The sequence below is a fragment of the Bactrocera tryoni genome, chromosome 1 (assembly GCF_016617805.1).
Source record: "Bactrocera tryoni isolate S06 chromosome 1, CSIRO_BtryS06_freeze2, whole genome shotgun sequence".
Lineage (NCBI taxonomy): Eukaryota > Metazoa > Arthropoda > Insecta > Diptera > Tephritidae > Bactrocera > Bactrocera tryoni.
The window spans coordinates 52767575-52795359 of NC_052499.1; the positions used below are offsets into that span (position 1 = coordinate 52767575).

The 27785-nt window shown below is 34.2% G+C and overlaps 4 protein-coding genes across 4 annotated transcripts; all 4 read left to right on the top strand.

Moving 5' to 3' along the window:
• The first annotated feature begins 12877 nt into the window (after window positions 1-12877).
• On the top strand, window positions 12878-13381 carry LOC120767391 (cecropin-1-like). The gene is made up of 2 exons (XM_040093408.1): window positions 12878-13054; window positions 13143-13381. The coding sequence occupies exons 1-2, from the start codon at window positions 12956-12958 to the stop codon at window positions 13233-13235; spliced, it is 192 nt and encodes a 63-aa protein (XP_039949342.1). The 5' UTR covers window positions 12878-12955; the 3' UTR covers window positions 13236-13381.
• Window positions 13382-16441: 3060 nt separating this feature from the next.
• Window positions 16442-16908, top strand: LOC120767396 (cecropin-1-like). The gene is made up of 2 exons (XM_040093423.1): window positions 16442-16593; window positions 16682-16908. The coding sequence occupies exons 1-2, from the start codon at window positions 16495-16497 to the stop codon at window positions 16772-16774; spliced, it is 192 nt and encodes a 63-aa protein (XP_039949357.1). The 5' UTR covers window positions 16442-16494; the 3' UTR covers window positions 16775-16908.
• A 2516-nt stretch (window positions 16909-19424) lies between these two features.
• LOC120767442 (cecropin-1-like) lies at window positions 19425-19912 on the top strand. The gene is made up of 2 exons (XM_040093508.1): window positions 19425-19598; window positions 19673-19912. The coding sequence occupies exons 1-2, from the start codon at window positions 19500-19502 to the stop codon at window positions 19763-19765; spliced, it is 192 nt and encodes a 63-aa protein (XP_039949442.1). The 5' UTR covers window positions 19425-19499; the 3' UTR covers window positions 19766-19912.
• A 6807-nt stretch (window positions 19913-26719) lies between these two features.
• On the top strand, window positions 26720-27246 carry LOC120767407 (cecropin-2-like). The gene is made up of 2 exons (XM_040093449.1): window positions 26720-26959; window positions 27064-27246. The coding sequence occupies exons 1-2, from the start codon at window positions 26861-26863 to the stop codon at window positions 27154-27156; spliced, it is 192 nt and encodes a 63-aa protein (XP_039949383.1). The 5' UTR covers window positions 26720-26860; the 3' UTR covers window positions 27157-27246.
• Window positions 27247-27785: the final 539 nt, after the last annotated feature.

Sequence of the window (27785 nt, forward strand, 5' to 3'; positions counted from 1 at the left end):
TCCGATGATGGTTGACTTCTTTACATGCCAAACTCATAAACCCATGTCTCATCGGCAGTTATAATGCACTCCATGAATGTGGAATCGGAATTCGCTCGATCAAGCAGGCTCAAAGAGATCTGTTACGGTACAGGGTATGTTCGGAAAGTAATAGGACTGGGTTGATTTGAAAAAATGTATTGAAGCAATCGTTAAAATTCTTTAAACACTTTCAAAATAGGCTTCTTCTACGACGATGTAGCGCGATTTCCAAGCATTGAAGACGTCACGGTAGGAATTCTCCAGAATAGCCTTGAGAGCCGAGGTGCATGCTGTTTGGATCTCCACTATCGTCTCAAAATGTTTGCCTTTCATCGGCCTTTTCAGGGATCATACTCAAAAATCCTTGACTCATCACCTGTGATTACGTTATTCAAAAATTGGTAGTCACTTTCACAAATTCACAAATTTTCTTGGCACACTCGCTGCAATTTCTGGTCCTCAGTGAGCAATTTTGGAACCATCTTCAAGTGCTCCGTCACATGTCCACAGATTTTGATAAATTTAACAACTGGACAATTAAACGAATACTTAGTCGATGATGTGAGTTCAAAACTTTGCGAAAAACTAAGCGACCTCTTCTCGGCTCTCTAAAAAGGCCTGCGTTAGCCTGCTTGATCATATCAAACGTCTCTGTCGCAGGCTTGTGAGCTAGGAATGCACCCCACCGAATCCAGACTTATTGCACCATTAAGTATGTCCATCCAAATTTCATTTGTACTAGCTTCAATAGCAAGGTTAACATTTTAATTCAATTTTATACATATTTCATTTTTATGTCTCTTTGCTCACCATCAACCCACTGTTCATTGTACTAAAGTGGATTGCGTGAATTTCGCCGGTTCTGGTGGCATTGTTGTTTTCTTTGATTAAGTTTTTGACACCAAAAAAAAATTAAATGTCCATAAAAAACGACTGGTGCTTCGGCAAACGAAGTACCTTCGAATTAAGCAACTGCCTAACGGTTCAGCGATTTCCAACCAAACTCGCCAAAAACTCCCAAACCCACAAAACAACACATACTCACATACCCTGGCCAGCGAGTTACTAATTTCCCGTTAATGAGCGCAATTTCCCACACCAGCGGTGCGGTGCAGATGTGCTCTCGCAATCGCTTTGAGCGCACATTGGTGGCAAGTGTCATACACCGTCATTAATATTTGTTTTTCAGCCTCCGATTCCTTTAATTTATAAGTGTGTGCTTCGTTGCTGTGGCTGAGTGTTCCATATATCCTTATTATGTATTAGTTTTATTTTCGCTTTTCTTTTCTGAAGATTAATTTGTGCCTGGCGAAGAATTGACATTCGCTGTCAACGCCGTCGTTTCGTAATTCTTTTCTCAGCCGGGATTTGTATTGAGGCGCACATGAGCCCTGTCATGTTCGTGTGTGCTCACCAGCTTTTCTCTTGATTATTTTTCAAAGGTGCCACAATGCCACATATTATTCCATTGTCTGCCTTGAAGCTATTGGGCGGAAAATTGTTATTAATTGTTCTGCCACACATCAAAAGTAGCTTTGATGCACGGCGTACGGCCGTATCGGATTTCAAGTGATGGTGTTAATTATTATATTGCGTTTTCCTTAAGCGAAGTGTTGTATCCATATATACTCTCCAAATAGTTTCAAAAGAGAGGTTGTATAAACTAAGCCCACTTTTTATGTTTTTTATGTTCTTAAAGTTATACGTTAAGTTTGTACAATTTTTGCTAAGATTATCTAATTTCTCATGTTATAAAAAGCTGCCAATGTCAAGTTTGAATTCTGTAGACGATTAGTCTTCTCTGGCGTAGCCAACTTATCTCTTTAATAACATTCCGAATTCCCGTGTTGTCTAGTGTAATGGCAATGGCAGAGTTAAAAATATTTTTCCAAAAATTTCATTATTTCTTTGTTAATAATGTATGTTAGTAAAAATAAAAATTTCTAGTAAAATATTTCATTTTTTATAAGAGAAAAAATTGTTGAAAAAGGGCTGTTTTTTACCCGAGGAAACCCATGTAATCCCATAAGAAGTGCCATAGTGCCTGCAAACCATACGCGATAATAATATTTTTCTGTATTCAAAGTATTGGGTTATTGTTGTTATAACGGCAGAAAACATTCTTGAATCGGTTTGAAGAACCCGTTACATTGACCAGACTGTTGTGGAAAGGGCTCAATAGAATACTCTCTTTATTCGCCGTCGCAAATGTGATAATTTGGCTTATTTATATACCCTCTAAGACGAATATGAAGTACTTTATAAATTTGCTTCATAAGAAAATTCTCCGAAACATATACATACGTAGGGTCTATAAGGTTATACCGTGAAAGTAAGGTTAAAACATACTTACTTGGTATTATTTGCATACTTGGAGTGACTTAATTGAGAATATTATCGATAAAGAAAATATACTGCTCCTAGCATTAGATATCAATGTAATCTATGATACCTTTTCCTTTACTTTAACTCAATCTAATTTTCAAAACATCGGTCCCAGTATCTAAAATATTATCTATTGTTCGATTCTATTTGAACACCTCGTGGCTTTTATCTTTTTTTATACCCCGAACAGGGCATATTAAGTTTGTCACGAAGTTTGTAACACCCAGAAGGAAGCGTCGGAGACCTTATAGAGTATATAAATAGTATAAATGATCAATATGTTCCGCTGAGTCGATTTAGCCATGTCCGTCTGCCCGTCCGTCTGTCTGTATATATGCGAACTAGTCCCTCAGTTTTTAAGATATCGTTTTGAAATTTTGCAAACGTCATTTTCTCTTCAAGAAGCTACTCATTTGTCGGAACTGCCGATATCGGAACACTATAACATATAGCTGCCATACAAACCGAACGATCGGAATCAAGGGCTTGTATGAAAAACTTTCGCATTTGACGTGGTATCTTCACGAAATTTGGTACACATTATTTTCTAAGACGACAATGTAATATCGGAAGAAATTGATCAGATCGGTTCACTATAGCATATAGCTGCCATACAAACCGTACGATCGGAATCTAGTGCTGGTATGAAAAACTTTCGCATTTGACCTGGTATCTTCACGTAATTTGACATAGATTACTGCTTAAGGTAATAACATATTCTCCGAAAAAATTGTTCAGATCGGATTCCATACAAACTGGACATATGTATGTATAGTTACTAAAAGAAATGCACCTGTGAAGGTGTATTAGCTTCGGTGCAGCCGAAGTTAACGTTTTTTCTTGTTCCACATAGGGTTCAGTTCAGCGAGTCGCACTTGCCTATGCTCATTGGTCCAGTGTCTAGATTAGTTGGCTGATATCACAGTTGCCGTGAGTATCCGTATAAGCGGGAAAAATGTTTTCGGGATTAGACCTTTAGACCTGTTTTATGTATGTATATATGCTCTTCAAAGAGCCAAAGACTTTGTTTTCGTGCCTGAATGACTATAAATAATTTTTTTCGAACCGTTTGTCCTTGTCTCAATCTATTGGTTTGCTCATATTTGTTGTTCAAATATTAATTGAATGTCTCCACGGACACTTACTTATGGACGTATTATAGCCATTTACAAGCCAAAAAAAATGTGTTTCTTCTTAGTTTTTTTTTTTGAGAGAGAAGTTTTATTTAATAAATTATAACATTTACAGAATTTAATGTACTTTACTAATCGGTGATTTATTTTAAAAAATTGTGAATGCTCTAAGGAGGGGATATGAAAATTTCAAATCGTTAGACCCATCAGTTTGGAAAACATTTTCTTTAATTTAATTATTCTCTTAAGTATATGTATGGTATATCAAAAATTAAAAAAAATAATATAACCCCTTAAGGGGGTATTCTGGTCTAGAAGCATTAATTTCAGGTAATTTTTAAAGTGTCGTAAAAAAGGCAATTAATATTTTCACTACCATTTTTTATTAGTTATTTGTTAATTTTAGAAGAGTACAGAAAAAATTTAAAAACTAAAAAAAGTAAAAAAATTCAAAAATTATGAACTGACGAAGTGGGTGGTCTCCAAAAATTTCCACGTGACCATACCCATGATTTCAACCCTCCTAGTTATCTGAAACCAAAAACAAAAAAGGTTTTTAATCTAGCATAATGTCGCAATGGCCGGAACTACGGAAAAGTGGGAAAAAATTGTTTTCACAAAACGGCGACTGCCTGAAAAAAAATGTTTTTTTGGATCACTTTTTCTGACTATTTCGAATGTTTTAAAAAAAAATAAAAATAAAAATTTGGGAATGGGGCTAGTTCCAACCATAGACAAGCCTATAAAGAAGAATCTGTAAAAATTTCAAGTAAATCAGTCCAGTAGAACCTGAGAAATCGTGGGTATCGTTCCGAAAATGTCAGTTTTGAGAAAAACGCGTTTAAAGTTTTGCGTAAAGTCTTTTGTTCGATTAGTTCCGGCCGAACCAGTTTGGATGCTGGGTCAGAAAAATGTCTATATCTCCGAAAATAACTTGAATTTTGAAAAGACCTCTTGTACACATATTCTTGGATAGTTAAACTTTGAAAATATAAACAAATTTCGATTTTTTTAAATTTTTAGACCAGAATACCGCCTTGTACTAAGTGTACAAATTTTGAGAATGCAAACACATGTTTCTAGGAAAACGACTTGTACTTCGGATAAAAAGCGAGACATATTTCCAAATACAAAATAATAAAATTTTCACTTTCTCAAATATTTACTACATTTTAATACCAAAAATATGCAAAACTATATTCAAATTTTAGATTTCACCCCGCACACGTGCCAACATATCGCACGCAACGAACGCAATAAAAGTGTAAACGGCGGCACATTAGCGGGAATTGGGCGCAAAGTTGAAAATCAATACAATTACAAACACTTATCGAAACTAATAAAAGCGGAAAACAGCAAGCAAATAGATTTCAAGTGCATTATTCAAGCAACATGCGTTTTCAATCATTTTTCCAGCAGCGCCCGAGGCTATAAAAATTCACTGAGGCCTCACGGCGCGCCGGTGCTTATATTTTCTGGGCTTAATATGGGGGCATACAAGTTTGGTTGGGTGTTGAAAATAAAATAAAAAAGCGCTTATGTGGGACAACGCGAGAATACTCACACCTTTTAAGCAGAATTTATTAAACTCCTACTGCGACATGTTATCCTTTCGCTGCGGGGAGCCCGAGAACACACCCAGCATCACACACACTGTCAAGTACTTAGACAATACTGGGGTATGCAGCGAGGAATCTGCGTTGTTGGTTATTGCATGTTTTGTCAATAGATGTATTTGTTAACGAAATAACGGGAAAATGTGACATATTTTCAAGTGCTGCGCGTCATTACAACAAAATCACAGTTTACGAACCTAAAACCACCGGTAAGGTATTCATATGAAAATAAGTGGAATGCGCAAAAATATATAAAAATCGTCGTGAATGGTTATATAAATTCCAAGTGTGAATAAAGTGGAATGAAGCTTGAGGAAATGAAAGCAGCAATGGCGTATATGGAAATTCTAGCAATGATGATTTAAAGTAAATTAAATGAAAAGTCTTATTTCGTATTTGAAATTAGTAATCAACCATTCAGCTGCTCATTTCAGGCACACATTCGCGCCCAAATTATCAGCCAACTCATTATTATTCAAATTAATTTCTTTCTATTATGCGCTTTTTTGTCAATTTTAATCCAGCTTATACACGCCTTCACATAAATGAGTGGATGTCACATGACACAGCTTCGACACTCACGCTCACTCATGCTGTCTACTTAACGCAGCGCGTCTTGTAATAACCGAAGGCGCTACTCATTGGTTACCACCCTAAAATCCGCGTTGTAACCCACAAATCAACAATTTATACCTACTACAATTGTATATATGTATATGAACATAGGTATATGAGATACTTGCATTTGAATGCCTAAAATTTGATTCCGTTATTCGTAATCATCTCATCACTTTTCAGTTACTTTTAAGCTGTCAATAATTCGTTCAATCTGCTCGCGATTTTTCACAAATGCTACCAAAAATTAAACCAAATGAGGCGAATTGAGTAGAACAAACAATGCCGTGAGCCATAATGAATACCGTAACACGACGATAAGACTATAGATATACTATGTGTATATTAAGGTGGCTAAAAAACATGAATATTTTTTTCACGTGGTTAGATTTAGGAAAACAATTTTTAAGAGCATTCAATTTCCTATGAAATCTTTGAAACGATATATTTCTTCAAGTAGTTGGAAGCGGGATATAAGTATAATGGGTGATCCATGAACAAGATGACGGATTACGCGTAAGTCGTGTAAAGTTGTCATATTATTTAATAATCGACCTACTGAGCATACTATTCGCAACACCATCACCCATCTTGAGACCCAGCATTTATTATTGGATAATATTCGAGCGAATAGACCACGTTCAGCAAGCTGTGATGAAAATATAGCAACTGTAGCTGAGAAAACCGTGGCGAGTCGGTTCGGCGCCGTTCGCAACGACTCGGACTGGCGTCGAGATCTTAAATTGAAAGCGTACATACTACAGCTTGTGGAAGAACTGCAGCAACTTGACCTGCCCAAGCGATATGGTTTCGCGCTTTGGGATCTCGAAAAGTTCCAAAAAGATGCGACGTTTTCGAGCCAAATTTTCTTCAGCAATGAGACCCATTTCTGGCTCAATGGGTATGGAAACAAGCAAAATTGCGGCATTTGAAACGAAAAGCAATCTGAAGAGATTTAAATGCTGAGATTTCATCCAGAAAAAAACCAGTTTTTGGTGTGGTCAGCGCCGCCATGATAATCGACAATTTGATGCCTGAAATTGAAGATCGTCATTTTGGCGACGTTTGCTTTCAACAAGACGACGTCACTTTCCACACAGCGCATCAATCAACAGATTTATTGAGATAACATTTCGGTGGGCAGATAATTTCACGTTTTGAGTCGGTCGATTGGCCACCAAGATCATGTGATATCACAGCGTTAGACTTTTTCCTGTGGGAATATGTTAAGTCTAAAGCATGTCATTCGCCAGTTACCAGTCGAAATGCTCGAACGTGTCATCGAAAATTGGACTCAACGGATGGACCATCTGAAACGTAGCCACGACCAACATTTGAAAGAGATCGTGTTCTTTCAAATGATAATAAACATTCCCCATTAAATTTGTAGTTTCTATGTTTATTCTTTAAAAAAGTAGGGAACCTCGCTTTGGATCACCTTCTATATAATACCTGATAATAAGTAAAAAAAAATAGAAAATTGTAAGGCGGAAGACCTTTCCGTTGCAACTAAGAGCACATACTTGTAAAGATAGTCGTAGAGGTGTCTAAGATTCTATATCTGAGAGTAGCAAGCGAAAAAAATATTCGTTTCTTGACCCACCCTAACGTATATATAAATAGGTATGCGTAGCAATGTCGAAATTTAACATAATTCTTGCACAACCTGTCAATTTCCCAGGAGGCGTGTGAAACATTGTTACATATATATTAATAATATATTTTTTAAATGAAATACAAACACATACACTTACATATTTTCAATGGATGTAGTATACCCTCTAATAACTTTGCTTATATCGAGCGTGCGTCTTATTAACATATCATTTGTTTCGTGCCATTTCTTTCCTTAAGTGGGCGTTAACTGTACGTGCTTAAGGATTTTTTTTTGTAAAAACTGTAACGAATTGAGTTTTAGACTACTGCAGACTCACTCATAAAGCTCTATTCTTATGACAACTTTGTTTAATTTTCTATGATTTGTTATATGAAAAGCTTCGTTTATTTCCCACCAACGATTCGAGTTTTAAGAAAGTGAAATCGCAATAATTCATTAGCTCAACTACTCAAAAATAACGGTAACGAAAAAATGTTTGTAGGTACCTTGAATAAAGTTTACTCGACTTGAGTAACGTCGACCAAGTTTTGGGTGTCTAGTTCGCTGTCGTTTTTCTCCGAAAATGAGAAATCACAACAAGCTTACTACCTCGATAACTCAAAAATTACGATATATCATAACTAAGTCGAACATTTTGGATAAAGAAATATTTTTCTCAGCCGAAAAACTTCGTTAATCCGTTTTGAATCCTTTTGGTGTTTCGTTATAGAACAGAAGCTGTTAAATCTCAATGCAAACCATAAACTCTATTGTTTGGAAAATAGTTGCAAGAATTCAAGGAGAGAGGTTCACAAAAGGATCAATCCCTATCTGGCGGCTTATGATCTACAAGTAGATTCAATATGCAGAAAAAAGGGATTGTGAAAAACTGTTGCACTCCGCATTATTTAATAAACCTGCCCTTCCTACTTCATTTCCACTTACTTTTTTTATCTGAAAGATGTCCAGAATGATTTTAAACCAAATACACTTATAATGGTCATAACGGGCTTTGTGCCTCGTCTGAAGAGAGAATTGTTTCACTCCTCTTAGACGAGGTACAAATCTCATTTTTGAGCACAGACAAACAAACGCGAATATTAACTCGTCTCGACATCCTGATCATTTATATAGTATATATGTATGTATATATATAGTACAAAAACATATAACATTTACTGACTACTTCGAATTTCGCACTAATCTCAATTTTCTTCTCTCTCTCTCTCTCTTTTGCGTGATACCTTAAATATAAATTTACTTCCATAAATTGTATAAAGAACATGCGATCGTCTTTATGTAAGTTGAATTTAATTAGTTAAAGCTTTTCCAATCTTCTTGAGCCAACCGGATTCGGTCTGTCCGACGAAGATCACATTATCACAGCGAGGACAAAGAAGTGATCACAGAAATTCATTTTGTGTAAAGTACGCTTAAATGCTGCTGATATTGTACAAAATTTTGAAAATCGTCTGCGCTTTGAGCGTGTTGTCGTCGCTACTGTAGTCAAGCTCTGATTACTAGCCCTCGTTGAGTTTAATAAGCGAGAGAGCACCAAGCACACGATCAATCAAGTGATTTCTTTTTGCGTGTGCCACTGCTGTGAGTCAGCTCCGACGAAACAAAGACATGTATGCTGACTACTATTTCTACACACATTATTTTTTAGCGGGGATTCTTCATATGCTTTGAGCTAGTATTTTTTGGCTTTGGATATAGGAAATAACTGAGTTTGGAAGGGTATGCACTGAAAGTACTTTTCTATTTTTTATAGCATCGAAAAATCACACATTTTAAGGAAAGCTATTATGTTGTATATAATTAAAATATAAGAAGACGGAAGAACGACTAGCGCCCTGGTTAGACTCGACCGTTAAGCGGTGTCTACGCCAATAAAGAAGAAGCCACATTAGGCATGTTTTCGTTCACTGGGCTAATAGAAGAAAATATGAATTTTCATACTCAACTTTAGATTGAATTCAAATTCAGACTGACTATACGATACATAAACATATTAAGAGATGATAATAGGAAAACATTTGGTTATTTCTATAATTATTGGTATTATATACAAAAAAAAAGGTTTTGCCAAACAATCACGAACAAGGGAGACATAATGCAATGTATTGAAGATCTTATTTCCGAAATAATTAAAAATGCATATTAAGGGGGTATTCTGGTTTAGAAATTCGAAAATATCGTTTTTTTTTTGCATATTTTTATCGTATAACCCTTCAAGAAAATGTCCCTAAGAGGATTTTTCGAAGTTCAAATTATTTTCCGAGTTACAGCTTATTTTGTGACTCCGACTCCGACTGCGCATGACTAGTTCTCAAACTTTAAACTCGTTTTTCTCATAACTACTTTTCTAGAGACGGTGTGCATGACATCTCAAGTTCTACTTAACCGATTCACATGAAATTTTACATAGAGCTTTCTTATACATTTTAGTATCGCACTACGAAGAGCTTTCGAAAGATTTTTTTTTTAATTCCGAACCACAAAAAAACGGAAAAACGAAGCTTTTTTTCAAACCTCCACCACTACAACAATGACTGAACGATTCAAAAAATGAATCATTTAGTTTTCCAACTTTCCTTCCCTACTTGAGGTTTTCAAATCAAAGAAGAATTTTAATTTTTCACATAACTTGAGCTGAATCGCTCAAAATCAGAAATACACCAATCATGTGACGAATTTCATCCCTACCCTACAAGGAAACGAAAAAGGTTATGTTATTGAAACTGAGGGCATATCAAGTGTAGTACAAATTTTAAACTACGAAAGCCGAAATTTTGAAAGTACCCTCCAATCATATATAGTATACATTTGACATATTATTCTATGACTTTTTCAGAGCTTATCTTTATTTAACATTTCCGGAATATTGTCGAAGGTTCATTCAATAATTAAAATATGAAATTTGAAAATTTAAAGAAATTCCTGAATTTCATTTCTCATGTATCTTTGGTGGTTGACGAAGACTTTAGCGGGTATATCTAGAGAATTCTTCTCAAACTGAGGCATACATAGAACACTCAAGTGATGTTTTTGTTGAATAACGACTATTGAAATGGCAGTATCTGTTAATGAGTAAATATTAATAGGATCCTAAAAAGTTCAGGTTGTGGACCCAAAATTATATCAAATCGAATAGGTATATAGTATATTTTAAAAATTTATTCATTAGTATTATAAAGTCGAATAAAATATTTTTCCTGTATCTTATTAAAAACTATTAAATATTCTAAGGTTATAAATTCTTTGACTTTTTTCAAAAATTTACTAATTTTACAGAGATTACACAGCCAATGAAAATCTTTAGTTAAAACTAAAAATAATAAAAAAAATTATTCCTCTTCATTCGAATCTGGATCCAAAGTTTTTAGTATCTTTCCAAGGGCATCAATATTTGTAGCAATTTTATTGATCTTCGCCGCATTTTCGTTCACCGCATTCACTACTTGACTCTGAAAAGGCAAACACTTGTAATAAGATATGAGCGCATTAAGCAAATAACTCACCGTTCCTTCGTTTAGATCGTCCAACCAATCGGCCTGTGTGAATCCCACAGCTGCAATGAGCAAAAAGACAGCAAAGATAACAGCGAGTTTTGTATTCATCGTGAATAAAGCGAAGACAACGAGTACGGAGAGTTGAATGATTGACCTCCAGTCAATTCATTGCTTTTATACATTCTACCATAAAAGGGATGAACGCTTACGAGCGCGCTGGCTAAAGAAAAGGGGATTTTTGCACAGATGCTGTTCTAGAGTAGTTTTTAGTGATAAGCAATCGCATGAGCAAGCTGACGGCTAAAAATAATTTCTACACAAGAATGCTTTATATTTTTAGAGAGATCTGTCTGTCGGTACTATAATTGATAGACATACATATGTATGTATGCTTGTAATATTTTTTATTGCGGTAGAAAAATCTATTTATTGGGTCATTAATGGAAAAAAATTGTTGATAAAAAATATTGAAATTATTAAATTTGTATTAAGCTTTCAGCTAAACATTATTTTAGAAGGGTTGCCACCTATTTAACAGACTTTAATTCAACAAAATTAGCTTGTAAAACTTGAGTTATTATATTGTGGAATCAGTTTGAAATTTCTTATATTGAACAAAGAATTTCATTTGAGAAATTTTTAATGAACATTCATAAGAATAATTTCGATAGGATTGACACAAACTTATTGAGAACCCCTTTCATAATTTATTTATATTTTTTAACAGCAGTCGGATCATTAATTTGTGAATAATATCCTTTTGGGTGAAGCAACTTATGTTATTGTGAAAAAAGCGGATAAAAAGGAATTTCGCGTATTGAAAAAATATTGCGCTTTGAAGGGAACAATAGAGTTGAAGCAAGGACTTGGCTGGATGAAGAGTTTTCGGACATTGCCCCAGGAAAATCAACTATCAAAGATTAGCATGCTAAGTTTAGACGTTGTAAATTGAGCACCGAAGAAGCAGTGGACGCCCAGAAGAGGTTGTTACCGACGAAAAACTTTGTGTTTAAAGCCACAAAATAATTTTTGATGACCGTAACGTGAAGTTGTTCGAGACCTAAAACCTAAAACAACGATGAGTTGATGATTCGGATAAATTTTTAGAGATTTTAAGCATAATAAAACGAATTTTTGTCCCGATAAGTGACAATGGATGAAACATGGCTCCAACATTTCACTTCGAAGCCCAAGCGACAGTATGGCGTGTGTATTTTGTGATGCAAAAAAAAAAAGGAAAATCGTCAACAGCGACTTTTACATAGCGTTACTGGACCGTTTAAGCATCGAAAAACGGACGCACCATGTGACAGGTCAGTAAAAACTATGGCATTGAGCTTCGAATTGCTTCCGCATACTATTTCTTGTTCTCAGATCTCAAGAGAATGCACGCTGGGAATAAATATGTTCGTCGAATGAAAAGGTGAGCGGCGAAACTGAGGCCTATTATAAAGCAGAGGACTGCAAAAATGATATTGAAAAGTTGAAGAATCGCTATAATCAATGTATCATATTTGAAGGAAACTGCTGGTATTGAATAAAAAAAATTAATTTTGCCAAAAGTCCATATACCTCCTTTGTATGCATATTCCAAAAAAACTATTTAAGTATGGTAGGCCGGGATCTTTTCAATTGATCTGTTATACAAATTTTATATTTTTATTATTATTAGCAGATACATTTTTAAATATAATATGTAAGATTATTTGTGAACATACACCGCACCGATTTAATATTTTTGAGATATTTTTATTTAACCAAATTAACCCAAAGATTGATCATCTAAATATTATATGATGCTGTAAACACATACCAACAAGCATACATATACAGTACCAAAACAAAGCTTCTGTATTGATTACTAAGTGAAAAAAAATCCCCCACAACGCGCTGATAACGAAAGGTGGCGGTTGATTATATTACCGTTGAACGAGTGCTGCGTTTGAGTATAAAAACATCGCCGCACAAACGAATGATCATTAAACAATACTCAAACTTTGAAGAAAGCAGAAGTACAACAAGCTTAAAAAATCTAGCACACATACATTAAAATTAAAAAAAACTTTTACTAAAATGAATTTCACTAAAATATTCGTTCTCCTGGCTGTCTTCGTTGCCGTCTTTGCTGGACAAACTGAGGCCGGATGGTTGAAAAAGATTGGCAAGAAAATTGTAAGTATCATTTAAATAAAACTTTATGTGTATACATAGACGTCTGTATATATCCTATTAATTTTAAATTATTTGTAAAAAATTTCAGGAACGCGTCGGTCAACATACCCGAGATGCCACCATCCAGACTATTGCCGTGGCTCAACAGGCCGCCAATGTTGCAGCAACTGTGAAAGGATAAACTCCAGATACAGAAGATCGGAAGTTGCTATCAAAGCATTAATGTACCTTAATTAAATTTAGTATTTATTTATTTAGAAAATAGTAAACGATTTATGGAGATTAAAGTGAAAATACTTGAATAAAAATATTTTTCCAAAAAAATTACATATTTTTAATTTTATTCATATATGTTTTTGTTATGGTATCACGGACAATTAGAACAAGTTCCTTTATCGTGAGATATCTAATATCTACTACTATTAAAACTGACGCTCTAGATATTGTTTTAGCAATATATAAGTGGTTAAGGGGGTATTCCGGTCTAGGATTTGGAAAAAATCGATTCTTTTTTTGCATATTTTGAAAGTTTAGACTTTCAAAAATATGACCTTGGAAGGATTTTTCAAAATTCGAATTGTTTTCGGAGATACAGCCGATTTTGTGACGTGGCGTCCGTGTTCACTAGAATTGTCTCCTAAACTTTAAACGTGTTTTTCTCGAAACTATTTTTTTGAGGTGGTTGACTTGATATCTCAAGTTCTACTGAACCGATTCCTTTGAAATTTGGTATATATCTTCTTTATATAATGCTCTATCGTGTCTGCCTTGGATTTCCAAAAATTTTGATATGAAGTATTTTTAAAAAATTCGAAAAGGTCGAAAAAATCGGGTCAAAAAACAATTTTTTTTCAAGTCGTCGCCATTTTGTTATTTATTTATGAATTTTTTTTTTTTAAATGGTCAACCCGATAACGACATCCTTACTAATGAAGAATCGACTTGTTTGTGTTTTAGATCTATACAAGGGTTGAAATCACGTCAACCAAGACGCACCGTTTTTTGAAGCCCCCACTCACCGGCCCGTATCTCAAGTAATTTTGTTTTTTTTTTTGCCATTTTTTTTTTTATATTATAAAAATGTCAATAAAAAACATATAAAAAAATGGATAGTAAAAATGTTTTTCATTTTTTTTTATTAAAATTCATGCGTCTAGACCAGAATACCCCCTTAATAGAAATTGCTGTTTTCAGTCAACTCTGAATGATGATAAAAACCAATCATTTTCGGCAAAAATTTGTTGCTTTTTATTTAGTAATATGGTATTTTGGTAATAGGTCACAGAGACTAAAGGATCTTTAAATAAAGCTTGGAAACATTGCAACTCATTTTGATCATATGGTATTTATATGTTACCCAGGTGATTCCTAAATCATTTGAATAAAATTACACAGCTTTGACCTTACTTCATAGTGGTAGTTGAGAAGTTGTTTGTATATATATGAATAATCAGAGTGACGATCTGAGTCACTCTAGCCTGTATATGGTATTTGCGAACTAATCCAACGATTTTTGAAATATGCACAAATTTTACACAAGTATTTTTCTCCCCAAAAAGCTGTTCATTTGTCAGAACGAGTGATAGCGGACCACAAATACAGAACGATTAAACTCAATTCCACTCAATTCAAAACTTTGTTTTGACGAAGTTTCTTCACGAAATTTGGCATGGATTATTATCTAAGGCAACGGTAGAATATTCCAATTAACTCTTCAGATTGGAGAACTATAGCGTATTACTACCCTACAAATGAACCGCTAAAATCAATATAAAGATCTTTTACTACTGTGATCAAATTGAAAGGTGATTTTGGTCCATTTCATCTCTTTCAAAATAATACCCTCCCGCTACAATACACTTCCAATTTTCCTGTCAGCATAGCACTTTGAAAAATCCTCCGTCGTGATGGCCATCAGAGCCTTCTTCGATTCAGCTTTTATATCCTCAATTGAGTCAAAACGGTGTCCTCGGAGTGGTCATGTGGATTTGCTGAATAGCTAGAAGTTACACGAAGGTAAATCAGGCGAATGCGTTGCTTGCGACACGCTATTGGTTGAAAGTCTGGCGAAATGATCACGAGTAACCAATGCAGTATGAGATGGTGCATTATCGCACTTCTTTGTATAATAAATTCAGACATAGGAAAAAACGGAGAATTCGCTTTTAGAGCCTCACAAAACGACGCGTATCTCAAATACTAATAAATATTTTGACGTGAAATTTACCATAGATGTCATTAACTGTACTACCAACTTAAAATTAAAAATTCACCCTTCAATTTGATCACAGTAATATAACATTTTTTGTTTTAACCGGTGATTTCCAAAATGACATATCAAATTTGGTTTTCCGTTAACAAAAGTTGATCGTGGGATTAAAAAATATGGTTTAACACTCTCAAATAGGGAAAACGAAAAGATAATGAGGAAACACCTAATACTCAGAAAAACAATAGTTATGAAGTGTCGGCAATAATTTTCGTATAATGAACAGATTATTCACATATTTTTGTGTTGCTGAATTGAAGACTAAGAAATAAAGTAACAAATGCAACAAACGAAAGAGAGAAATATTATTAAAAGAAATAGCAAAGCTACAAAAATTCAATAAACATGGGTGCTTGTCTGTGAAGACATTTTAATTAAATATTCGCACAACTACCCTGCAGGAAAATTGAATCCTCAATATATCAAAATAAACAAAGTATAGTCTACTTGATAAAATTTGGAAACTAAATCATTTTTGTATAACAAAATATTTATTTTCACACTGTTATGTATTCAAAATTACACAACTCAACAAATCTGAAAGAAAAATGTGCGATTTCGAATTTGAGTTTAAAACTTTTCTACCACGTTCAACTATTTTTGTAATTTTAGGTAAAATGGTGTTTAATTTTTTATTTCAGAGTATTGAAAGTAATATCTACTTAGCAGTTTTGTTAGAGGCTCAAACTGGTATACAAAATTCACATATCCATATTCCACACTCTTTTCTTATGCGATAAATGACAGATTTAAGATCTCCTTAGCAGATTTTAGTTTGCATTAGGAGCTCTCTATGGGAAGATGGCTGAAAAAATGGGACTTTTGCACAGACCACATTCTAGAGTTTTAAGTGATAAGAAAGAGCACCGGCTAAAGCGTAAAAATAGAGATATTGAGAATAAAATTTCTATGATGCTGCAAATACATACATACATTCACATACATATGCACGTACATACATATGCACATTCAAGTACACAGAGATCACCTGTCATAGCAGGAAATCCCCGACAACGCGCTGATAACGAAAGCTGACACTTAATTGTATTTCCGATGTGTTGACGCCGACTATAAAAACAACGGCAAGCTAGCTAACGATCAATAAACATAATTCGCACGTCAAAGGATAGAGTACTTCTCAACGGCCGTAAAATAAACTCACACTAACAAAATGAACTTCAACAAAATTTTTGTTCTTCTGGCTGTGTTCATTGCCGTCTTCGCCGCACAAACCGAGGCAGGATGGTTGAAAAAGATTGGCAAGAAAATTGTAAGTCTCTAAACTTAAACATATTTTTGTACAAATTTTTAAGGAACGAAGTATTTATGAATTAACAATTTTTTCCGTAAAATTTTAGGAGCGCGTTGGTCAACATACACGAGATGCCACCATCCAGACCATCGCTGTGGCGCAACAGGCAGCCAATGTTGCAGCAACTGTAAAAGGATGAACTGAAGATGTGTGGAAGTTGCAACAAAAGCATTTATGTACCTTAATTAAGTTTAATATTTATTTATTTAGATAATTTTGTGACTGAAATACCGAAATAAAGTTGAGAATGAAATCAAGTTTTTCCAAGATTTACATACTTTTTTACTTATAATTGTTTTAAGAGATTTATTTATTGAAGACATTTTTTAGTTCGACGAGCCGTCTGATTCTATAATATTTTTCTTTATACTAAGGTAGTCGAGCTTTGTTCAGAAAGTATCGTAAATTCTCTGTTTCTTAAGAATGTGTTTATATACTCATGAATATATATTTTGTCCCCTTCAAAGTAATCAGCGTTTTTCCAATCCTCAAAACACTTAAAAACTTAACAATTATTTCCTCAGATCTGGCCCCTTGTGACTGGTTTTTGTTATCAAAACTGAAGAGGTTCATGAAAACGGACGCTACGATTGAGACGATAAAAACTGTAGTGCAGAAGGGGCTAACAAGATCACAAAAATTTTTGTTCTGGCAGATTGCTTTGCGCAAATCGGGCATAACTTGCAGTTAATATTCTTTATTGACCGTACGATTCTTTGGCAAGAACTCATGATGCACAACGTAACTGCAATTGAAGAAAACTCTTAGCAAAACCTTCACATTCGACCGCACTATTTTCTTGGATCATCCGGCAGCTTGGATTGAAAGGGTCCTCGCGACCCTATGAAAACATTTTCTACACCGATACCTTGGACTAAAGCAAGGTAGCTTCACCATATGCCACAGTCTATATTCGGAATGCGTTCAAGAACTTAATTTTGTTTTACAAACACAATTTTATACAGATTCTTTGATCCCGTTTTGTAGTAAGCAAAAATCGAAGATGAACCAAAGCGCGTCCAAGCAAAACGAAACGTTCAAAATGGCCGACCTTGTCAGCATAAGTAAAGCATATGAGTACCAACATAACGCAACAAAACAATAAAAAATCGAATACACGTAGCGATACTTTTTTACGAACCAGGCCAATTGAGTGAAATTGATATTAACCCTATCAACAGATTTGTAGCAAACTCAGGGCCCCTTGCCGGTAAGCATCGGTCGTTTTAATCCAACCTTGGATGTTCGTGGCATTGACAACCGACGCGACGTTTCTAGCTGCCCAAGTGGATCACTTGTAACCTCACGAATATCAGCCTGATTACCTAACCTCACCTAGACTAGTTTCGAAAGTTCAATCAGCCTACGAATCTAATGCAGCATAATAAGCATGGCAAAAGTATGTACATAATATTCCGACGCATTTATCTGGGAAAAATCAATCTGGGAAAAATCAACTAATAAAAGTAAGCATTATTTATTCCGAATATAGGGCATAAGATAGAATTACACCCTGAACAGGTGATATTAAGTTTGCCACCCAGAAGGAACTGACATGACTGGCTAAGTGGAGTTAGGTCTGTTCGTCGGTCAGTCTGTCTGTATATACGCGAACTAGTCCCTTAGTTTTTCAGATATCGATCTGAAATTTCCCTTTTTTTCCCGTAAAAATCAGCTATTTTGTCGGAACCGCGGTTATCCGGCGACTATAGCATATAGCTGCCATACAAATTGATCGATCAAAATCAAAGTAATGATTCATTGGGACACTTAACACACTGAAGAAACCATATGAATAATGGAATTTGCTATGCCATAGGAATAGATGTTATCAATGCTAAATACTTTTCTTTAAAACATCGACAGGATATTAGTCATCCTGTGATATAAATGGAATTATATATGTAAATGCATTGAAATAATATCGAATATTGGATATTCTCGCGAAAAACCATAAAATATATTTGGTATCCTAAAATTGTATAAAGAAATACTCATTTGGTCATAAATGATACAAAATGTAACCATTTAATTTCCCTGACCTTGAAGATACTGATTTTTCAAACTTCCTTTGGGATACCACTCATCCCAGTAATATTTCAAATAGTCTACAATTTGAAAATATGTGGGCCGTAGTGCAATGGTTAGACATTTGCTGCCCTACTCAGGATGACCTAGATTTCAACTCAACTTTACTTTTGTAAATTACATTTATATACTGTGGGCAAAAAATAGTAAGACTTTTTAATTTAAATTTCGTGTGAAAATCCAAAAAATTTGGCACTAGCAAGTATGATAATAAAAAATAGTCAGTCCGCGTATTTTTTCCCCATTTGAATTTTAGCTTAGACGATAGAGTGCTAATATATTTAGGAAACTAATTAATGTATGAGGTGTTCCCCATATGTTCAAAGACATTAATAGTACGAAAAAATTTAATTTTGTATATACATAAATATATATGCATACTTATATGACTATAAATTTGTGAGCTTACTAGACTTATAATTCTTGAGATATGTATACATATATGAGTACTACTTATCATGTTTGTCAGCACGTAGATATTTGAAATTTTTTTAATTAACTCAAAGGCGAATAATTCAAAATTTTTATGATGCTGAAAATACATGCATACCTACAACAAAGCTATGTACATTATTAAGCGTTGTATCGAAATAAATCCCCGCCAAAACACTGATAACGCCGCTGTCGCTGTTGTGTAGTTATTACGGGCGTACTATAAAGCCACGGTTGAGCTGGTGATCGATCAACAAACACAATTCGAGCGTCAACGAAAGCGGAAGCACACCAAGTGTAATAGCTATCGTACACAAATCTAAAAACTTAAATAATTAGACAAAATGAACTTCAACAAAATTTTCGTTCTGATGGCTGCCTTCATCGCCGTCTTTGCTGGTCAAACCGAGGCAGGATGGTTAAAAAAGATTGGCAAGAAAATTGTAAGTTAGAAAAGTAACTCAAGACTAAACTAGATATATTACTAACTAATCTCAATTTCATTCCTAAATTTCAGGAGCGCGTTGGTCAACATACACGAGACGCCTCAATCCAGACCATCGCTGTGGCCCAACAGGCAGCCAATGTGGCAGCAACATTGAAGGGATAAGCTGAATGCTTTCCTGCCCCAAATATATGTTTACAATTTTTATAGCTTAATTTAAATTAATATTATTTATTAGACATTTTTGTGACTGATTTATGAGTAGTAAAACAGAAGAAGTATTTTATTAAAATACAATATTGACAAAAAATATACGGATTCTTTACATTTCTTAATAAAATTTCCGCTATTCTTCGATTAGATATTTTCTGGTTTAGTAGGTGTCTTAAATATAACTTTAATATAACATTTAAATAGTTGTGAATTTAAAAAATATTGCCGTGAGGCAAACAACGAGAAAATCGTGTGCTTTGCAAATAAAATAAAATTTTACCAAAGAACCCAATAGCCGACCATATATGATAATAACCTAATATATGGATATCGTTTGACTACAGAGAGTGCAGTTGGTTCCAATTTTCGAAGGGAATCTTTAGAAAAAAAATGAGATTTTCAAGAAATTTAAATCTAATCTAGAGGAAACTGCCGTTAATAGTAAAAGTTACCATAAATTGTAATAAAATAGTTTACCTTTTTGATGGTGATGGTTTCAAGTATTCTCCATTAGCCCCTAACTTTCTATACTACAATTAAAAATCAATGCAGGTAAACTAGTTTGCAGCCATTCAGTTGAGGTTTATACAGACTCGTGGTCCATATTATGGCAATCCAATAAAATTGTGTGAATCTAATTACAACGGTTGTCCACCTCATATCATATTTGCCAATGGAATAATACGAATACAAATATAGCTCAAGACTTAGAAAGCCATAAACATCATGAGATATGTGTTTAATGTTTGGACAGCAACATACATTGTGACAAAAAGGTACACGGAAATTGTAAATAAAACCGTAAAAATTAAATTAATTATCAATATTTATTTTGTCGCTTTCAAGGTAATCCCCATCATCGAATTTTGTTTTATCTCTTCGATCGATTGAAAACGGATTCCACGGAGCGGCGATTTCAGTTTGAGGAACAAGAAAAAATCGCATGGAGATAAATCTGGTGAATATAGTGATTGATCGATGGCATTCAATGCTTTTTTGGCTTTAAATTCGATCACAATCGTGGTTGGATGCAATGGTGCATTATCATCGTGTAAAATCCATGATTTGTTCTTCCACAATTCCAGCCGTTTTCGGCGGATGTACGGTCAAATAAAATTCCTTTTTTACCGTCTGTCCCTTCAGAATAAATTTATGAAGCACCAAACCACGCATATCGAAAAAAGACAATGAGCAGCACCTTGATGGCGTGTTTTTGTTTTTCGTTTTGTTTCAGCTCATATTTTTTCCTCCATTCCGATGATTGTTGTTTGTTTGCATGTCAAACTTAGAAACCCATGTCTCATCGGCAGTTGTACCCGTAAGGCTCTCCATGAATGTGGGATCGAAATTCGCACGATCGTGCATGTCCAAGGAGACCTGTTTACAGTAATCTTTTTTAAAAGGAATTCGGCTTTATCGGAACGAGTCGAGCGAGAACGCGTTTTATTCCCAACATATCCACCAAAGTCTTTCCAACGGACTCGTGAGAGATGTCGAGCTCTCTTGCCATCTCTCTAATAATTGCCGGACAATTTTTAAGCACTATAACCTTCACATTTTTAATACATATGTATATCCATTAGTTGAAGTAGTCAAAGAATGTCCAGAACCAGGTATGTCTTCAACGATCTCTCGACCGTATTTGAAGGCTTTGTACCACTTGTGTTTTTGATAAAACTGTATCACCGGAAGGTTTTTCCAACATTCGCAACGATTCCGCACACGAAATTTGGTTAGAAATACAAAATTTGAGACAACTTCTTTCTTCGGTACATATATTCAAATAAAACCCGTCATTGTGGGAACTACCTTCATATAGATCTTTGTACATAACATAAATATCATAATAAATATACTTAAAAGATTATTCTTGTCAAATAAATCTTTCAATACATTTCTGAAAAAAGAGAAAAATGCCAGTTTCTAGTAAAATGCTTTGGTAACATACATACATATGTATATATACCTGAAATTTAACTTTCGGATCCAAAAATATTAAGCTCTCGGACTTAATTAAAACAAATCAGTAAATATCAAAAAGTTTACAGACCGAAATCCAGTTCTTCAATGTACTCTTTCTTGAGTTACCGACGGTTATTTACACAGGTGTTTCCCAAAATGACGTTAGTAAAGAGATTTGACATTTTGAAAAAAAAAAAAAATATAAATGAAAGCAATACGAAACTGTGATAAAGAGGAATCACCTAATACCAAGAAAAGCAATTAAAATGACGTCGCACCAATAGTTCGCGAATAAAATGCAGTTCGGCAACCTTCTTTGTATTGTTGGATTCTAAGTAAGTGACGAACGAAAGTTACGAAAATTATGACAAAGAAATAGCGAAACCACGAACATTCATTAAATATGTGTACACTCAAATATATGCGTCTGTAGCTCCATGTATGATTAATTATTCACAAAAATACCCTGTAGGAAAATTTAATCATCACTCTCGATCACTCAAATGAAATAAGCTGACTAATTAAACTAGAGAAAAACTATTATTTATTAAAAATAAACAAATTATTATATTTAATTAACATTATGTTGAGAAAACAACCCATTTGGTCATTCATCAAAACATTTCTTTTAAAAACATTTAAAAAGTGATTTCATAAATAATGAAAATATAAAGCTTTAAATTCGATATTTGCGAACATTATGACTCGCCTAACAAATTTTATAAACAAACTTCTTAAAAAAAGTATAAGAATAATCCGAACTACAGTTTGAGGACACCAATACGCTAAGTCAATTAATTTTGAAGCAATAAATTGTTCACTAATATCAATTTTAGTAACGAAAAGTTTATCAAAATTATTTAAAAATAATTATTTTTTAGTAATGAAAAATTTAGCAAAAAATAATTTTTTTATGAATATATATCGGATATGAAATCAAATAGTTCAAAAATTGTGTCCTCCATCGAAAGTAATTCCGAAATAGACATTAAAACTTTTTCGTTGACATAATTTTACTGAAATCTTAGTTAATACTTTTCCTACAGGGCATTCTCAATGAATACAGTTATGTTTATAAGTATAAACGCATTTATGAATGAAGCTGAGCTGAATTAATTGAGCTCTTTGTTTACGTGCCTTTACTCATAAAATTTACTACCAACGTAGGTATGAGCATATGTATGTGTGATGGATGACGATTAAAGTGATTTTTTGTTTCCGAAGCTCAAAGTGTAAATAACCGAGGCGTTTCTTTGTAGGTGAATTTCATTTGTTATTGTCAAAGTTTGGGGAACCTAACGATGATTCAAAATTAGCCCAAAAAACAATGATTGATAATAGAAGCTGCTTCTTGTATTTAAAAATTCAGTAATTGGCCCCAAATGTGAGTAATGACTATTAGGGGAAGCCTGTAATGTCAGTGACCAAAGAGATGGAAAATAAGATACACATTTCGAACATGAAACCAGGTTTTGCAAGCACCAAGTACACATAACGCTAACTAACGGGTGATCCACGTATAAGTACTTTTTTCAATAGACTTTGAATAGATAATATTCGACCGAATAGACCACTGCCAGCGCACAGTGAAGAAAATATAGCAGCCGTAGCTGAGAGTGTTCACGAAGACCGTGGGATTATGTCGGCGTCGTTCGCAGCAACTCGGACCGAAGTATGTAACGTGCGTTTTACGTTGAGATCTTAAATTGTAAGCCATTAAAATACAGCTTGTGCAAAAACTGAATCCATTCGAACTTCCCAAGCGATATAACTTCACTTTATGGGTTCTTGGTTAGTTCCAAAAATATCCGACGTTTTCGTGCTAAATTTTGTTCAGCGAAAAGGCCCATCTCTGGCTCAATGGGCATGTAAACAAGCGAAAAGCCACATTTGAGACGAAGAGCAAATTGAAGAGATTCAAGAGCTGTCATTTTATCCTGAAAAAACAGTTTGGTGTGGATTGTGGGGCATATTTCGGTTATCGCGCCATGATAACTGACTTTTTGATGTCTGAAATTGAAATTGGTGATCTCGGCGACATTTGGTTTCAACAAGACGGCGTCACTTCCACATTGCATCAATTAATGGATTTATTGAAATAACACCTTAGTGAGCAGATAATTTCACGTTTTGGGCCGGTCGATTGGCCACTAAGATCATGTGATATCAAACATTTAGACATATTTTTCCTGTAGGGATATGTAAAGTCTAAAGTCTATGCGGACAATCCCGCTTCAGGCCAGTTACCAGTCGAAATGCTCGAACGAGTCATCGAAAACTGAACGCATTGAACATTTAAAATAGATAATCTTCAAAAAATAAATGCCAAAGAATTTTCTTTCGAATGATAATAAACATACCTCATTCGATTTGAAGTTTCTATGTTTTTGTTTTTTTTTTTTTAAAGTTAGGGAACCTCGAAAGGGACCACTCTTTATATAACATAAGCCGCTTGTTAACTCAATTTTCGACTTTCTTCGTGCTTTCGGTGCTTTAATTTACTTGCATAACGCGAATAATTCAGCAGGAAAAACGATTTTTCATACCACACATTAGCACTCACTTTTGAACTAATAACCTGTCCAATAAATTATTGCGGTGCCCCTCTCTCTATTTAACTGAAGGGGTTATTCTTGTGAATTACAAAAAATCGATTTGTTATCTAATATGTACATATATCGAATAATACAATATATTTGAGAATATTCTCTGAAAATTTTAAGTTGATCAAAGAAATTGTTCTTGGATATAATAATCGATTTGTCAGGTAAAGATCGAAGAAATAAAATTATGACAATAACTTTTTCACAAAAGAGGAGTTTTTTTGAAGTCGCCATTTTGTCGAAACAAAAAATTTTAACCAGATCTTCGATTATTATCCATATTCATTTGCAGTATTAATAACTTTTTTTGGGATTTGGATTTGTGATAATTTGAAAAAGGAACATCTTCCTCACCGACAAACACTTTTTGTCGGAGAATTTAGCAATATTTTTTATTTATTGAGTTATTTTAAGCTGAGGTTGAAACAGCTCGGCAGTCATATGTACATTCGATTAACCAGGAGACATGCCGGGATTGACATTAGTGCCTCTTCAAATTCGCGTTCGGCTCAAAGCGTTTTGTCGATTTATAAGGGTCTTCTAGTCAATTTTATAAGCGTTCTTGACACCACAATAGACCGTGATTATAAAAAAGTTGGTCATATTTTCAATGTAATATAATATATAAGCTTCCGAATCAAATTAGTTCGATCAAATAATAAGAGTAATGGTAATGTTCTCGAAATTTCCAATTCAATCATGGATTTATTCTTATTTTCATCCAAACATATCTTTTACAAATACACAACGAATAAAACTTTATTAGTTTCAATATATAGTTTCAATTAAAAAATTTTTTCCATAACTTTTCAAAGCTCTGATCAGTTTGAGATGTTTGGTTAATTAAATCCACTTTCTTTTGCAGCAAAGCAATCTGAAAAGGAAAGCACTTGATATTAACCCGAAGTATTTGAATGTATTATGAAATAACTAACAGCTCTCTTGGCGAAGTCTATGTTATTTTGCAGCAAGCCAGAGAGATCGCCAAAAAAATCCTGCTGTTGGCATTCCACGTACGCAAGAAGCAGAAACACAGCACATATTACCGTAATTTTTGTAATCATTGTAAGATGGATTGCTATTTTTTAAAACGGTATCCGACGATTACGAATACGATGGACAACGGAAGTTACTTTTACTAGAAATAACATCTAAACACGCGTGATTCAGATTTTTAAAGATTTCTATAGGGCTGTTAGAGAGTTTACAAATTAGACACGGTAGCAAATTTGATTGACCGCAACGAAATACCTGGTGTGACAAATGAAATCCCCTGCTACAGATTATAATACGAATGTTCCACTTTTACTTAGAAAGTCAGTTTGCTGCTATACGCTACAGTGGCTTGATCTTAACAAAAGTTTCGATCACTTTATATGGTAGTTCGATAATACAATGGTTCGTTATCGTCAGAGAGTTGGTGAAGAAGTTCAGATCGATATCTCCAACACAGAAGGACTACTATTAGATAGATCAGTCAATTGTATATGTATACCTTTTATAGCGTATCCGACGTTAGCTTCTAGGAATCGCCACTCTTCAAAATTTGTAAGGAAAACATGTAAGAATAGGCTGTAGTAAGCAAAATTTCTTGAATTGTCTTTGCATTAGTACGAGATAAAGACGACCACCATTTATAAATCGAAATGTATAACATATAAGTGATATGGCGTCAGACGAAGTAGCGGTAGCCAGTAGAATCGATATATGGACCTTAAGGGACAAAATGTAGCTAGATTGCACATCATGTTAGGATGTTTGTATCAGGTTTTTTTCGGTATTTTTGTTGACCTCAGAGTTATGTACTGTAAAAGTAAATAATTCGAAGAGAATCACAATGATGTGCTATGGCAACCTAGAACGTTTTATGACGTAGTCATGGATAAAATTATTTCAAAATATAACTATTCTAACATATGTTATTGCTTGCATAGACGAACAGGTAAGCGGAAATACTTTCAACTCGTTAACTGGCTGATTTTGTTATATGTGTACATGTATATAAGTCTCTATATATAACGATTTGCTTTAGATATTCCTAAAACTATAATATAGAGTTCCACACTTTGTAAGAGTATAACGAAATGATCAAATAAAAATTGGAATATTGTTATCAAATGAAAGTTTCTTAGAAGTCATAATATACATTCAAGAAAACATTAATGTCAGGATGTCACCTACTCAAAAGTGGAAAAAACTATATAACTATAGTAAATACATATGTATATGATCATCTTAATTTTATACTCGTATGAAGCTATAATACCTAGATTTGAATATACTCCAGCAAGCGCTGAGTACCATTGCAAGAAATCCCCGACAACGCGCTGATAACAACAAGTGGCGCTTGATTGCATTTCCGATGTCCGCGTGCAAAGAGTATAAAAACAACCTCAAGCTGGCGAATGATCAACAAACACAATTTGAACGTTGAAGAGTACAGTACTTCTCAACAAGCTTAAAATAAACTCACACTAAAAAAATGAACTTCAACAAAATTTTCGTTCTTCTGGCTGTGTTCATTGCCGTCTTCGCCGCACAAACCGAGGCGGGATGGTTGAAAAAGATTGGCAAGAAAATTGTTAGTGTCCAACAAATTCTCTAAACTGAAATATATTCCTCTACAAATTCTTAAATTACAAAACATTTATTAATTAAACTCAATTTCTTTCCATAAAATTTCAGGAGCGCGTCGGTCAACATACACGGGATGCCACCATCCAGACGATTGCCGTAGCGCAACAGGCCGCCAATGTTGCGGCAACATTGAAGGGATAAACTCAACATGTTTGGATGTTGTTACAACAAATATTTATGTACTTAAATTAGTTTAGTATTTATTTATTTAGACCATTTTGTGGCTAAAATTAAAATTATAGTAATTGAATAAAATCAAATATTCCCGACCATACACGCGTTTTATTTTTACGCGCCATATTATCAAACAAAATGGATAGAAGCAAAGCCAAGTTAGAAGCAAAAATTAGTAGATTTCTAAGAAGTTTCCAATTTCAAAAAAAAGAAAAAAATCAAGAAATGAAAAGTAAATAAACCTAATACTAAAAATAAAATAATTGTGATTGTGTGTTTGTTTTTGTTAGCACAGATGATATGATGGGTATTTTTTATGAAAATATTGTATCCACTTCAATGTGGAAAACACTTACTCTTTGCAAATATTTCCCCTGCTTGAAGGCTATTGCTTTGATGAGCATTACATTAAGCATTAATGAAATGTTTAAATGTTCTTAATTCGTACCGGTAGCTTTTTGAAGCACATTCGGCGATATGTGAATGTCATCGCAAATATGGTATGTATCTCTATAGCCAACTTTCACAGTTGTACAGATCGACAGGCCCATTTTCACATTCTCATCTGGTGAATGTGTGCACTATTGGTTAAAATT

Excerpts from the sequence above, each read along its gene's own strand:
- LOC120767391 (XM_040093408.1), top strand. The coding sequence starts at position 12,956 with ATGAATTTCACTAAAATATTCGTTCTCCTGGCTGTCTTCGTTGCCGTC. Across the intron at positions 13,055-13,142 it reads AAAAGATTGGCAAGAAAATT|GAACGCGTCGGTCAACATAC; the intron begins GTAAGTATCATT and ends AAAAAATTTCAG.
- LOC120767396 (XM_040093423.1), top strand. The coding sequence starts at position 16,495 with ATGAACTTCAACAAAATTTTTGTTCTTCTGGCTGTGTTCATTGCCGTC. Across the intron at positions 16,594-16,681 it reads AAAAGATTGGCAAGAAAATT|GAGCGCGTTGGTCAACATAC; the intron begins GTAAGTCTCTAA and ends GTAAAATTTTAG.
- LOC120767442 (XM_040093508.1), top strand. The coding sequence starts at position 19,500 with ATGAACTTCAACAAAATTTTCGTTCTGATGGCTGCCTTCATCGCCGTC. Across the intron at positions 19,599-19,672 it reads AAAAGATTGGCAAGAAAATT|GAGCGCGTTGGTCAACATAC; the intron begins GTAAGTTAGAAA and ends CCTAAATTTCAG.
- LOC120767407 (XM_040093449.1), top strand. The coding sequence starts at position 26,861 with ATGAACTTCAACAAAATTTTCGTTCTTCTGGCTGTGTTCATTGCCGTC. Across the intron at positions 26,960-27,063 it reads AAAAGATTGGCAAGAAAATT|GAGCGCGTCGGTCAACATAC; the intron begins GTTAGTGTCCAA and ends ATAAAATTTCAG.